The sequence below is a fragment of the Festucalex cinctus genome, chromosome 6 (assembly GCF_051991245.1).
Source record: "Festucalex cinctus isolate MCC-2025b chromosome 6, RoL_Fcin_1.0, whole genome shotgun sequence".
In the NCBI taxonomy this organism is placed as follows: domain Eukaryota; kingdom Metazoa; phylum Chordata; class Actinopteri; order Syngnathiformes; family Syngnathidae; genus Festucalex; species Festucalex cinctus.
Window position 1 is genome coordinate 732,501 of NC_135416.1, and position 15,130 is coordinate 747,630.

Here is a 15,130-nt window from a genome sequence, read left to right on the forward strand (position 1 = left end):
ATTATTTTTCATGTTCAACACCTTTGAAAACTCAATTTTCTGCTTGCTGTCGACTGGTGATGACATCACCGGAGGAAGTAGGTAACGACCAATCACGGCTCGGCTGTTTTCTGGGTTTGGTCAGCAAACTGAGCCATGATTGGTTATTACCTCATTTCCTCTGCACAGGTGATGTCATCATCAGTTGTCAGCAAGTGGAAAAATACTTTTTAACGGTATTAATTGTATATGAAAAAAAGATGTTATCAAATTAATTCTGGACTTTTCGCTGCTGAAAATGCCTCAATGAGGCAAGTATCACTTTAGCGTGCTAAATGTCACCTTGTAACATTTTAAATATGTTTATTGGAGCGGCAAGCAAGAGTCGCGAGAAGCTAGCAAAAGCTCGCGAGAGCAAAGCAGAAGGTGGCAAGCGCGACGGGATCCCGAATCACGTGACTCAAGGACAGCGACAACCACCTGGAGGCGCCAGCTGTGGAAAGTAAGGTACGTTGATGACGTAGATGCGAGGTTCGACTCGTTAACTCAAACGAACGAAAAATCTACAACTAAAATAAAATAGACAAAAAAAAAAGGTTAACGAAATAAAAACGAAAATGCTTCTTTTTTTTAATTTATATTATTTTTTAAGAAAACTAACTGGAGCTATATTTTATGTTTACCAAACTGACTGAAACTAACTATAATTATCGCAAAAATTTCCTCCGTTTTAGTCTTTGGCAATTAATTTAATGCATGAGCCTTTGGAGATGATTTTAAATGTGATTTGAAGTCGATTTATTTGGATATGAATCAGGAATAGGTCGCTTGCACATCGTAATGCATCATGGGAGTTTTTCCTTCGGGCGCCATATTGGGTGTCCGCCGGTTCACAAGGTACACTCGCGAGTTACACGGTAGAGCTTATCAACCTGATGTAATTTTCGCAGTATTTTCACGATTTACCGGAAGATCAAAAACAACGATACAGGCAGAAGGTGTCTCTGTGTGGCGGGATTGATCCTAATTACGTCCTGACCAAGTGTGATTTTTTTTTTGACGGAGAAAGCTTGCTGGCCAAATGTGACTTCTCTGGACATTTTTCACTACCTCGTGTTGACAACATGCTCCATAACACGCCAACAAATCCCTGGAGGCTTACAATTATTTTGTAAGCGGGTGGATACAGAGTGTAAACTTTAACATCGCATCAGAAGAAACGGTTGCTGTTGCACGTAAGTAAACCACATGGTGTTGGTAATTCTGCACACAAAAATGTTGATTTGTTCTCAGGCTTCCTGTTATCATTGTGTTTACATGCACAGCTAGGTTTACCTGATGTGGTTTTTCTAACAATTTTATAACAGGCAAATATGGCAGAGCGTATAAGAATAAAAAGTAACTATGCACAGCCTCCCCGTGGCTTAATTAAATTTAATGCTACCCTTTCACTAGTTACATGTTACTTAATCAACTTATTCTAAATGGTTAAGGTTAACCACTCTCAGAGGACGTATTTTTAGTTTCAGTTTCCAGTACAATAAAACGTGTTCATGGTAACTACTGAGCATACTGACAGCTTTTCTTATGATCTCACGGTTAAGGAGGCTGTCACAACACCCAATTTCTGTCTGGTGCCAGATGGCAACAATTCCCATCACTTGTCACGACAACACCAATAGTATTACCAGGTATGTATGGCTTTACTTTTTGTAGTTTCTTATTTAATTCTATGTTTCATATTTTCATTACAATGTTTGTAATATTTTCAGATTCAGGCACAGATGAGTTTAACTGGACGGGACTTCTGCGACTTTGTGGTGTGGACAAAGTGTGATTGAGCGAGTCCACCCAGATCGCTCGTTTTGGCCAGCTGGAAAAGCCAGAGTTTTTTTTTCCCAAAATCCCCTCCTTACCTGAACTGCTCGGGAGAGCATTTACTAGATCAGCAGTGGACTTCCAGTGTTCCTGCTCAGCCGCTGTCACCTACCACTTGCTCATGTACTTCAAAGATGCGGAATAAAGTAGTTTTTTGTGCTGCAGCAGATTGTAAAATCAAATGATATCACTTGAAGTGTGCCAATCTAGACTGCCAAAAGGACAGTGGTTTTGTGACAAGTGTGAAACAAGGATTATTGGGAAAACTGTAACACAGTACTGGTACTTGTCTTACATTAAACAAATTTAAAAGAGAGCAACTTTTTCCTCTGTACATAGCATAATGAAAGTCATTGCGTACCCCATCAACATTACATCATACCGTCATCTCAGGATGGTAGGCACCTGTGCTAAAATAAACTACATTAATTAACAGTTCAATTTTTAACCCTGAAATTACTACATCTAATCATTATTCACTTCATTTTTTGTGCTTTTAGAAATAATAGAGATTTATGCCATTACTTTAAGAGGGACCATATTGCACATTGAGTCAAATCCTGTCATTTGTATTATGTATAGCTTTGTAAACAAACCCAACAACAGAATTTGTATAAACGCTGCCTTTATTAGCGCCAAACAAACAGTCGCATGTTGTCCTCCTCCAATGCTTTGATGCTCGCCTTCGTTTCCATCATGTCATTGGCAATCAAGTTGGTGTGGCATGAGATCCCTAAAGAAAAAAATCACAAAAAAATACGGTACCAGTAATAGGTTTAATATAGTAAAGTAGTATAGTTTTTTTGTCAGTGTAAAAGAAATGTACACATTTTGTTGCATTTTTTTCATGTATGAACATTGCTACAGGCAAATACTTATTTCTATAAACACTTCCAAATGTCTCTAAAATATAAGGTGCGTGTACACACACAAACAAACACATACATTCACTCATGCATACAATATATCATGTAATGAATTCTGAGTGGCATACCAGAGTCAATGATGTCAGCAGTACTTGAGGGTACAGGTTACTGGAGCCATCTGGCTGCATAACTGCAACAATCTCTGCCACTTCGAGTCGTCTTTTCTTTGCTTGTCTCTCCTGTGCACGTTCATATCTTGGCACCGACTGGGCTGAGACATAGATGTTGTAACTTGGGACCCAACTTTAATGTTGGAGCCCAGTCGGGATGATTGGACAGAAAAACGGGCGCAGGGCGACCTGTTAAAATAAACAAATATATAAACAAATAAAATATGGAAAGACTGGTTATTTTACCGCAGTAGGGTGGCCGTGAATAAGTTCTTTAGCATGATGTGTAGGCTACCGGGGGTCTTTTCTTGCATCACCCCCGGGGGTCTGTTTTCTTGCATCAGCCCCTTCTGTCTCTTTTTTTTCCAAGTTTACATTTTGCCACCAAAAAACATGTTATCGGCATTAAAAGCCCAAGACTAATCAATCCAATTTCAGCAGTAAACACTTTGCACTGGCACTACTTGGGTGAAAATGTTCGATGTTAGCTTTCGGCTAACGTCCGCTAGCCAGCTTGTACTACCGAACTTGCTTGCTCATGAATCCAAAACATAAGCAACTTGCCCATATATGGGCGGTCGAAACGTTATTAATCCTCATGCATTAAATAAAGGTAAACAAGCTTACCGCTCACAAAGTGATCGCTGCACACACGAGCCCAAAGTAACGACTTCCCTCCGGAGTCCGCACTCCTCTGTTTCCAGGCCCTGGTTCCTAGTTATTTTCGGAATTCGGAAAAAAGACCGACCATTTTCCCCCTTGGCTTTGTTCGAACAGCCAACGATGCAGCAACAATGTACCATTTTAAACGCAGAAAACAAACGTGATAGATACGTGTTAGACCGAATCGCTACGTAAATGGAGGCCACCCAGCATGGCGACGACGAGAAATCCGAGGCGGAAGTGACGACATGTGCAAGCGACCTATAAGGACGTTTGAAAGCGTGTCACACGGAAATGACATCATCTCGCAGCAGCCAATAGAAAAGCACCGTTTTTTTTTTTTAAATATTACGTAATACACATTTAAAAAAAAATAAAACAAATACTGAAACTAAGTATTAATTAAATAACTAAAACTAATAAACACTAACACATCCATCCTGAAAACTAATTAAAATTAACTCAATAAAAAAAAACACACCTCAAAACAAAATAAAAAAATATATGTACCTTTAATCTCACACTAACTATTAATAGATTTTTATGTCGTAAGATTAGGACTTTATCCTTCATCATAGTTTTTTTTAAACGTCTCTTTGACTGTGTCAATCAAAAATAGCTTTATGATTATTTTGTAAACGCAGAATTGTTTGCGTTTGTGTAGCTGCTAAACGTGATTGGCTAACGGGTTTGTCATTCTTGTTCGGACCGCCCCACCCCTCAAATCTCACATTGGAGGTTCGTCACGTCACTCATACTTGACGCTTGCCCTAATTGGCCGCAAACTCGCGCGGAGAAACGCCCCCTGGAGACCAATTTCTCCAGACGTCATTGGTGGAGCGGTCATCCATCGCTTGACGTCCACAAAAGTCCCTCTCCGATTGGATATATCGAATTTCAATCACTCCCATGCTCAATGCGATTGGTCACTTCTGCCGTCAATCAGGTCTCCTTTGTGCGTGGATTGGTGCAGGGGGCTCGCGGGCGGATTCCTCACCGGGGCTCGCTGCGTTTCGAGGCTGTACGGACAGCGAATGTCGTCATGAGCGGTGGGTAGGAATTCAAACATTGGCGTTTATATTACCTTCTTACTTGGTAAAACATGAAATTTGCGCCGGCGCTCGAATATCGCGGCACGGTTCGACGGTCCTGTGGACGGAAATCATCGGCGGGCTGGCGCTGCTTTTGCGTGAAGCCCGAAGCCGTCGCACTTCCTCAAATTGGCTTTCCCTTTTTTTTTTTCTGTATTGCCATCGAAGAGTTTAACTCGCTAACTACGCGGATGCTAGCGGCGCCGAGCTAGCCCGAGTATGCTAATGTGCTAAGCCGTTGTCCTAAACTAAGCTAAGCTAAAGATGCTTTTGGACTCCACTCTTTTCAAACATAACACCACAAATAAACCACAAGCTCATGTGCATGGCTCAATCACATATTGGGCGTTGTTGTGCTAAAGATGCACACAAATAAACCCGTCTAGATTAACAGCTAGCTGCCAGTCACCTGAGCTACTGCTTGTATTTATTTATTTATTTATTTATTGGTTGCTAACGTCGTTAGCACAAACAAAAGCAGCCAAGCTGAGCCAACCCGAGCAATTCGGTGCTTGTTTGTAGTTGCAAATATTACAAAATGTTAGAATATCCACTTTCTACTACAATATCAATATGCAGAAAAAGCAGTTATCACTTAGACATGTTTCATTTCCGTTATATTTTGGTGGCACCCTTTCCGTTCATCTTTCCTCCCCCCCACTTTCATTTGCTTTTTATTATTTGGCCATTTTGATATTATTCAATAAATAATGGTAGACACTTGTAATGTTTTTCTCTTCAAATTTAGAATTTTGGCAGTGTATATCTTTGCCGTGTCGGTGTCAGATGCGATCGGGCTGCCAGATTGTATCGGGGTCGCCTGCATATGACGTCACGCTACAGGATCGTCCGGAAATTGTCCGTTTACACTTGTTCAAAATAACAAAATTGATGGACTAAAAATTGTAAAAACGTAAATGAATCTAAAAATAGTTTAGGAATAGTGACGTCATATTTACAGTAATTTTATTTATTGACTTGTCACAGTTTATAAAATGAACCAATTGACTATGTAACTGACACGTTGCATGACAATCGTGTTTAGGAAAGACACAAATTTGTTGACAGGAAGTTGTCTCTGTGAAGAAGACGTGTGTATTTGTTTTTAAAAAAAAAAAAAAAAAGCTCAACTTTATTTTGTAGATTATGGGGGGATTTATTGATGCCATGTCAAGCATGAGGCGCTTACGTGATGATATTTTGTGTTGCAGGTTCAAAGGACATTATGGCAACTGTTGTCGCTGTCAGTCCCAGTGAATATCTGCAGCCCTCGACCGCCACCACTCAGGTAAGGCAACATTTTCAAAAAAGATGTGCTACAAGTATGCGTACTACATAGATTTATTTATTTATGTATTTATTTATTTATTAAATGCAAATCCCAAGTGTTTATTTTGACAATGCTTGCTTTTAGTTTCACTTAACATTTGCTGCCAAAAACGTATAAATATGTTCTATTTTAAATATTTCAAATGTCCCAAAGACGTAAAGTATTATGTTTGTTTTTTTATGCTAGAGCATACAGAAGTATTTGATGCAGCCTCTCAACTTCACAGAATGGGCGAAAAATTGTAGTAATTACAAAAAATGGCCAACAGGTGGCAGTAGAGTATAAGCGCTCAACCGGGGCCATGATGAAAACAAGCCGTTTTCCTACAATTCTAATCACTTTGTTGTAATTACTTTCTTACGTTTTGTTTTTTTTGACAATGCTTGCTTTTAGTTTCGCTCTTAAGAGTGAAACAAGTGAATTTCCAAAGTGCATCTGCAAGCGGTTGTCATTTGTGTGCGCAGGCAGACAGCCAGCCGTCCCCTCTGGCGCTGCTGGCCGCCACCTGCAGCAAGATCGGCCCCCCCGCCGCCCAAGCGCCCGCCGCCTCGCCGCCGGCGCCGCCGCAGCCCCGCCGCCTCCTCCCCATCAAGCCGGCCCCCATCGCCCCGGCCCCGCCCAAGAACCTGGGCTTCCTCCAAGCCAAGGGCAACGTCATCCAGCTGCCCGGCGCCTCGGGCAGCCCCATCGTGCTCACCATCGGGCCCGGCCCGGCCCGCCCCGCCGGGCCCCAGCCGCCCGCCAGCATCCAGTACCAGGTGGTGCCGCAGATCCCCGGCGCCCAGACCATCCAGGTGATGCCGCAGCAGGGGGGCCAGATCCAGCTCATCCCGGGCACCAACCAGGCCTTCATCGCCGCCACCCCGCCCGCCCAGGCGGCCGCCGCCCCCGTCACGCCGCAGAAGACGCTCGCCATCAAGCCGTCGCCCAAAAGCAGGAAGTCCAACGTGGTGCAGTTGCCCGGCGGGCTCACGCTGCCGCTCAACGTGGCCACGGGGGAGGCGGGCGGCGCGCAGATCGTGACCGAGACGGCGGCGGCGGCGCTGGCGCCCGTCGCCCTGGCGGGAAAGTCGCGACGAGGCAGGAAGAAGAAAGCCGCGCTGGTCGCCGCTCAAACTCCGCCTCCGCCGCCGCAAGCGCCGTCGCCGCCCCCGGAGCAGATGGAGACCATCTTGATCGAAACTTCTGACAACATCATTCAGGTTGGGAAACGTTAGCACGTGCTAATTGCTCCGTTTCATGTCTACGAATGTTTTCGTCTGAGCACCATATTTCGAAAAATCTTTTGGATTTTTAAGCACATTGTTTATATATTAGCTTATTTATTATTATTAGTTTAATCTGCTACCAGAAACACTTGCTAATAGGAGTGTGACGATATATCGATATCGCGATAAATCTTGATACTTTGTCTCCCGATAGATTATCCATACGCCTTCGCCAATATCGCAATATTTGTAGCTCATATACAGCCACTATAATGCCTCCATTTTTCATGACTTGTCGAGCAATTACTTTGGCGGGCCACTAGGGGGAGCGCCTCATAGTAGTGGTGGGGAAATGGACGCAAGTCTTCATGTGAAGAAGACTCGCCAGCTTGCTGACTCAGTTGGGCAAACGTTTCTATGAAAAATGTGTAACATTTGAAAACATATTTTACGTTTTCACTTTTTGAAGTACAACATTTCTGAAGAATATTAATGTTGATTTAATATTAAATTGAGCCATTTTCAGCCGTAAAAAGTTAATATTTTGTCTATCATGGATGTGATTTTCAAAAAGATGACAATTTCAATTGTGGCTTTGATGAAAAATCGATTTATTGCAAATGACAACCACACATTATTCAGTTTATGGAAGACCATTCAGCAGAGTTTCAGCTATTTCTGTCAATTTTTCGTCCATTTCTGGCTTTCCCAAGATGTGTTCCAAATGTCCACCATTTCGTCGCAAGCAAACCTGCGCTCGTCTGGCAAAGTTTTGAATCACTTTCATGCACTCCTCTTTCGGGATGGCTCTTATTTTTGCTGTGATGGCCGTTTTCAGTTCTTCAATTGTTTGTGGATTTCCCTGCTATACATTATCTTTGAGGAAAGCCCACAGATAACAATCAAGATCTGGTGCGTGCGGGGCGGGGCGGGGCCCATTCCACATGGCATCTTCTGCTTACGAGTCTCTCTTCAAACCTCTGCCTCAACCAAGCAATAGTTTGGTTGGCTGTACGAGGTGTGGCCCCGTCTTGTTGAAAGCATCGTGAAGCTCTCACAACCTGTCTCCGGCGTCCCAGCGATGCTCACTACTTGTTCAGAACAGCGATGTAGCGCTCCTTGTTGACTGTCTGGGATCAGAACCTGTTGTGGAACCTTCGAGCCCCCAAAAATATTGTTTTTGCGATTGGCGTGCCCGGAAAGCAAAAAAATGGGCTTCGTCTGAGAACCAAACGTTGTCAAGAAAGTTTTCATCCTTTCCAAGCACATTACAGAAGCATTCACACATTGTTACTGGCTTTTCCAGTGAATTTTTGCTTGATTTGGATCTTGTATGGGTTTAGGTGCAGATCAGACGTAAGAACACGCCGCAGTGATTCCGAGTTCTTGGCTGCGTCCTACTGAGTCCCTCACTGCAGCAATGTTTTCTCCTGTCCTTGAATAAGTTCCCCCTGTGGCTTTCGAACGTAGGCCCACTACAGTCTCATGCTCTCTGAACGTCTTCATCCAACTAACAATCGTTGATTTGGAGGGAAAGTTGCGACAATGGAAACGGAATCTGTACACTCTGGTATGATTTTGTCGCAAAATCGGTCTCCAGGGAGAATATCTTCTGCTGATTTGTCCAAGACATTTTCAGGGCAACTATAGCTGCAAATGATCATCCATAGGTTCACCTTTCACGTCCTGCAACACAAAAGACATTCGGTAAAAAAGGCATTTTTGATCCAATCAAATATGGCTACGCATCTTTTTGGGGCGACTGATGATGACATCACCGTGCTGAGGAAGTAGGTAACGACCAATCATGGCTCAGTTTACTGACCAAACCAAGAAAACGGGTGCAAATGTATACATTTAAACAACTCTGAAATGAGTATTAATATGGCCTGGTGTGCATTTTTTTTCTTTTTTTTTTGCCGTCTGCAGGCAGGCAACAACCTGCTGATCGTGCAGAGTCCCGGCCAGCCGGCGGTGGTTCAGCAGGTGCAGCTGGTGCCGCCCAAGCCGGACCCACCTGTGGTCCAGATCCCCCAGCAGGCCCTGAAGGTGGTTCAGGCCGCGTCCGCCTCGCTGCCGCCCGTCCCGCAGAGGCAGTCGCCCGCACCCTCCGGCCTCCAGGTGGCGACGGCGGCGGTGGCGGAGCCGACGCCAACGCAGGTGGGTGGAGTCAACAAGTCTTTAAAAAAAATTGTTTCCACCCACATCCCGACTGGCTAAAAATGACAATCAGGGAATCGCAATTCTTGTTGACGTTAGTCAAAGTTAGGTTGGTTTCTTTGGTGCATCACAAAAGGATGAAAATGCTGCATTTTAATCGCTCTCTCTTCTTTCTTTCTTTCTTTTTTTCTATTATGCTTTCTTTTTTCTTTCTTTTTTGCTTCTTTCTTTTTTTATTTTATTTTATTTTTTTTTCTCTTTTTTCTTTCTTTTTTCTTTTTTATTTCTTGTTTATTTTTCTCTTTCTTTTTTCTTTTTTCTTTCCTTTTTACTTTTTTCGTTCATTTTTCTTTCTTTCCTTTGTTTTTCTTTCTCTTTTTTCTTTATTTTCTCTTTTTTCTTGTTTCTCTTTTCTTTCTTTCTTTTTTCTTTCATTCTTTCTTTTTTCCTTCATTTTTCTTTCTTTCTTTCATTCTTTTTGATTTTTTAAACATTTTTCTTATTTTTTATTTCTTTTTTTAAGTAACCCAGGTTTTTATCCCTATAAAGCCTGAACCATGAGATATACGGGAAAAAAATTATATTTTATACTATTTAACTGTCCTTTTGAACAAACACGTTATATATTTTTTTCTAATCAACTTCAATTCGATCGGTCACTTCAATCAATATTTTGTCATATTTGATACATCCGGTCACAATGCTTTCAATTTGTTTGTTGATTTGTTTCTTGTTTGTTCCAAAACATAATACTTCTACTCCACCTTCTCTTTCCTTTATATTCAAAAGCGTCTTTTTTTTTTTTTTTTTTTTTCCACTCATTCATTCCCAGCGGGAAACCAACAAACAACAAAACGTCTTCTTTTGTGTCAGCTCTTTTTTAAGACGGGAGCCGGCGAGTGGCGCTCGGTGCAACTCCACGACGCCGTCGTCTCGGCGGCGACCACGCCCACCACCACCGCCGCCGCCGCTCCCGTGGCCACGCCCGCCCCGCCGCCGGCGCAGCCTCTCGCCGCCGGCCGGAAGTCGGCGTCGGCGGGCGGCAGGAAGGAGCGCACCCTGGCCAAGATCGCGCCGGCGGGCGGCATGGTGGCGCTGAACGCGCCGCAGTTGTCGTCGGCGGCCGGTCAGGCGGTGCAGACCATCAGCATCAACGGCGTGCAGGTGCAGGGCGTCCCCGTCACCATCACCAACGCCGGAGGTATAAATAACCGTCGCCCACGTCTGACTCCTTGCTGGACGACCACATTTGGTTTGTTTGTTTTTCAAAATGGAAAACCAGTTCCTGCTTAGAAAAACATTCAAAAGTGAATGCAAAATTGAGGCAAGTGGATTAATTTGAAAACATTAATTTACAGGGAGAAAAAGTATCGGTTGATGGTTTTATGAATCGATATTGAGCTATGAAAAGGAATATTGATTTGATATCAATATTTTAGATCCAGCCCTACAAATTTTGTAACCTATTTATTTTTTTTAATGCTGTTAACTCGTTTGTTTATGATGCTTCTTTCCTCGTGTACGAAACGTGACATGCAAATAAAGTTGCCTTGTTTTTGTTTGTTTTTGTTGTTTTTCTCTCCCCATCAGGCCAACAGCACTTGACGGTGCAGACCATGCAGGGCGGCGGCCTGCAGCTAGCGGGCGTGGCGTCTCCGAGCCAGCCCGCCCTCCACGTGGACCAGACGACGCTGACGCTGGAGTTTCCCGGACACGCCAGCGAGAAGAAACGACGCATGGCCTGCACGTGTCCCAACTGTCAAGATGCGGACAAAAGGTGGCGCGTTGGCAGCGCATTTATTTTAACCTGTAACCATCATTTATTTGGGGGGCAACTTTCGTTTGCAGAAACGTACGCATGACTCGACTGTTCATTTCTTGGAATCCGCGCGCATTCGTCTGAACTCTTTGACGGCCACACGTTATTTAAAAAACAAAACGGTGCCAGCTGATTTTGCACCTTTTTTACATTTTAAAAGAACTAATTTCATACATTTTCTTTCATCCAAAAGGAACTTGCATAATTATAGTGTTTCAATCATTTTTACCTTGAAACATTTTCTTGTTTTGTAGCAAAAAAAAAAAATGATCGTCCTGATCGTGTTTTAGATTATTACCAAAATAATTGTGATTAAAGCACAATTAACACATTAGGGATGTAACGATATCCAAACATCATGATATATTTTCACGATATGAAGGTCAGGATACGATAATTATCACAATTTTGTAAAAAACAAAAACAAAAAAAAACAACCCACAATATTATTTTTGTACATTACAGCTATAAAAATATTATATATATATATAATAGATATAAAGGCACTAATACAAGCATTACAATAAATTGATAATTTTTTTTTATTATTAATCCAATTTATAAATGAATCAACTAATCAATAAATCCTTCGTCGCTGGTTCGAATCCGGCTCCAAGGACCAGTTTAGAAATGTCAAGGGAGAACTGCAGTTACTTGGAACTCTTTTCTCATGAATGAAATGAAATAAGAAATGAATACATACAATAAACTGAGTTGCTCCACATATTGCCTCTGTTCACCAGCATTTTAACCCCCCCGCAGGCCGGGCGACGTGGGCAAGCGGAAGCACATCTGCCACTTCCCCGACTGCGAGAAGACCTTCCGCAAGACGTCGCTGCTGCGCGCGCACGTGCGCCTGCACACGGGCGAGCGGCCCTTCGTCTGCAACTGGGTCTTCTGCGGCAAGCGCTTCACGCGCAGCGACGAGCTGCAGCGGCACGCCAGGACGCACACGGGTAACAAACGCGCACCGACTCGCGCCTTCTGCTCTCAGGTCGCGCGTCCGAATATTTCCAGACCGGAAAATGTGCAATTCATCCAAATCCAATTACAATTTCAATGGCAAAAGATTATTCATACTCATTTGGACTTGTTTAAATGTATATTTTTGCCATTTTTTGTATTTTAAAATGACTAATTTAATAAACTTGTTTGCGCCAAAAGGAACTTAATATTTATTAAATAATTAAATTACACAATTGAAGTGTTTCAAATAATTGTATTTGTCTTAATATTTTTTTAAATGTTAAAACATTTTCTTTCTCCTCAAAGAAAAGAAAAAAAAGTTCTTTGATCCTTATTTATATATATATACACACACAAATACATTTATTTAATTTTTGAATTCAATTTTTTTAATTTCCATTTTTCCGTCTAATCTTCAGTGTATTTGTGTGTTTTGTTTTTGTGTCTGTAGGAGACAAACGCTTCGAGTGCAACCAGTGTCAGAAGCGCTTCATGCGGAGCGACCACCTGACCAAGCATTACAAGACGCACATCAACACCAAGAACCTGTGAGGGGGAAAAACGACAAACGTGACTCCACATTGAACAACTTGGAGTTTTGTCACTTTGTCCCATAATGGGACCACTGCCCAGCTCCTCAAAAAAAAAAAAAAAAAACAAAAAAAAACTGTTGCGATTCTTGTGTCGCACTATGTACAAAGAAAAAGCAGACTGGAGAGAATCCTTCCTTATTTATGACCCCCCCTTTTTTTTTCCCCAATGGACGACTGTCGAGACGACGAGCGGCCTCCCATTTTGTGCCCGTACCCCCGAAATAGCCACCATTTTGTTTGTTGCCTCCTCCTCTTACGTTCACTTCAAGCTCCCGGTGTTGTGTTTTTAACTGTTTGTTTGTTTACATTTATATTTGCAGCTCGCAGAGTTTTTTGTTTTTACCCACGATCGGACCAGACGACTCTTTTTGTGCCGCGTTGCCATGAAATTGATGCAACGGGAGAGCCTGAATTTTGGCACCAAAATTACCTAACGAAAAGAGTTGATTCAATTCTTAGAAAGAAAAGTTTGCGTTTAACCTTTTTTTTTTTTTAGTCTTTAGCAGTAGAACACCACTGAACTGACTCATGTGACTGGATAGTCGATAGCACGTGCACGCACACCAGTGCAAGCCGTTGAAGTCACAGGGCGGCCATCTTGCTCCTCCCACCTTGCAAGCAGACTACTGTGGTATACGTACAGATGAGACATATACAGTTTCGTAGGCGGTTAGTATCAGGTGGGCTGCTCACTATTTTTTAACATCCATCCATTTTCTTGACCGCTTATTCCTCACAAGGGTCACGGGGGGAGCTGGAGCCTATCCCAGCTGGCTCTGGGCAGTAGGCAGGGGCACACCCTGGACTGGTCGCCAGCCAATCGCAGGGCACACAGAGACCAACAACCATCCACGCTCACAAGCACACCTCGGGACAATTGGGAGCACCCAATTAACCTGCCATGCATGTCTTTGGAATGTGGGAGGAGCCGGAGTACCCGGAGAAGACCCACGCGGGCACGGGGAGAACATGCAAACTCCACCCAGGAAGGCCGGAGCCTGGACTCGAACTGGGAGGTGGACGTGCTAACCACTCAACCACTGTGCTACCCTATTTTTTAACAAGTAAAAAAAAAAAAAAAAATAAAAAAAAAATAAAATGTGCTTTGAAGACTACCTTTTTTTTTTTTTTATCGCTCAGTTCCTTAGACCGCAATATTAAATACAATTTTCCTCCTGTAAACATTAAGCATATAATTCCTACATGTATCTTAAGGCAAGTTGTGAAATGTCTGAAGTCCTCTTGTTTATGTTTCACAAATTTTAAAACATCATAAATCATAGCGTTTCTACTAAGTACGTTAGCAAATATTGTCCAATTTCGATACTGTAAATGTTATAGAATCTTATGGCGAGAAACGTTTCTTTGGAGGAGCAATGTGGCGGCCTCGTCGCTTCAAACGTTTTGGCCTATCGGCTCTCCAGTCATATATTCAGACCAGGATTCACAATCTTTTGCCGTCTGGAGTGGTTGGGGGATAAAGAAGTACTGTTTTGAGCGAGTTCTGATAGCAGGTGTTTTACGATCAGGAACTAGAAATGACAAGAATAGAAAATTACCATTCATTTCTTGCAGTTTTATGGAAAATGCTTCCAGAGGTCTTTCAAATGATGTCATTGTTTTGGGGGGAAATATGTATCAAAAATTGTAATGGCTTTGTCAATTGGTATTGGTATTGTTGACTACTCAAGAGTTTTTCAAAAAGTACAGACGCCATCAACATTTGCTCAAGTACAGTAAACCACCACAACATATGCATAAATGTACTGTTTGAAATCTCTGCAATTTTAAGCAATATTTTTGGTTCAAGGCTATTTCACATCCGTGTTTACGTCAGTATTATCATGTACGTTGTTCCATACAAACACGTTTTGAATAAATCCACCTTTCACAGAACCGGTTTCGAGACGGAGCCCCCCAAAAAGGGTCGAACTGGTGCCAGCTTGGCGTGAAGGGGGCGCACAAAAGTGTGTGAAAAGAGGGCCAAGCAGAGACTGCTGGTATTTATTATTGTTTATCCACTCTCGATGTTGGAGTGAAGGAGATGAACGACGTTGTACAGTGTTGTTAGAAATACATGTGACCTTGTATATTTTGCTCCATTACTGCTTTTAAAAAAAAAGACCTGTAGAGACCCTTTTCTATCATAATATTCATAATTAAGGATGCCTTAGACAGATATTTAAAAATAAACTTCCTTTAAATGTCTTTTTTATTTTTTATTTTTTATGTTCCTTGATAATCTCTCATGCACTGATTTGACCAGTGTCCAAATATATACATTTTAATATTAATTGTCTCATTTTTAATTAACACTCTTCTGTTGCTTGATTGTGTTTCAGAAGAAACCAGAAAACCAGCAGTTCATTTTGTACCATGTATAAATAAATAAATAAATAAATATGAA

General features: G+C 42.3%; 1 protein-coding gene and 1 long non-coding RNA gene across 6 annotated transcripts; one reads left to right on the top strand and one right to left on the bottom strand.

Annotated features, from left to right (window-relative positions):
- The first annotated feature begins 446 nt into the window (after positions 1–446).
- On the top strand, positions 447–14,931 carry sp2 (sp2 transcription factor). Of its 5 annotated transcripts, none has more exons than XM_077524234.1 (8): positions 447–486; positions 5,859–5,935; positions 6,442–7,179; positions 9,115–9,345; positions 10,219–10,546; positions 10,936–11,122; positions 11,927–12,120; positions 12,582–14,931. In XM_077524234.1, the coding sequence occupies exons 2-8, from the start codon at positions 5,873–5,875 to the stop codon at positions 12,680–12,682; spliced, it is 1,842 nt and encodes a 613-aa protein (XP_077380360.1). In that variant the 5' UTR covers positions 447–486; positions 5,859–5,872; the 3' UTR covers positions 12,683–14,931. The 5 variants fall into 5 exon arrangements, with proteins under 5 accessions (XP_077380360.1, XP_077380358.1, XP_077380359.1 ...); XM_077524232.1 differs by lacking the exon at positions 447–486 and adding an exon at positions 4,481–4,605; XM_077524233.1 differs by lacking the exon at positions 447–486 and adding an exon at positions 4,614–4,864.
- On the bottom strand, positions 2,466–4,213 carry LOC144020601 (uncharacterized). Its single transcript, XR_013283929.1, has 3 exons — positions 3,521–4,213; positions 2,852–3,082; positions 2,466–2,590 (listed from the first exon to the last, which is right to left on the bottom strand). It is a non-coding gene; the product is annotated as an uncharacterized LOC144020601 (long non-coding RNA).
- Positions 14,932–15,130: the final 199 nt, after the last annotated feature.

Excerpts from the sequence above, each read along its gene's own strand:
- sp2 (XM_077524231.1), top strand. The coding sequence starts at position 5,840 with ATGATATTTTGTGTTGCAGGTTCAAAGGACATTATGGCAACTGTTGTC. Across the intron at positions 5,936-6,441 it reads CCTCGACCGCCACCACTCAG|GCAGACAGCCAGCCGTCCCC; the intron begins GTAAGGCAACAT and ends TTGTGTGCGCAG. Across the intron at positions 7,180-9,114 it reads CTTCTGACAACATCATTCAG|GCAGGCAACAACCTGCTGAT; the intron begins GTTGGGAAACGT and ends TGCCGTCTGCAG.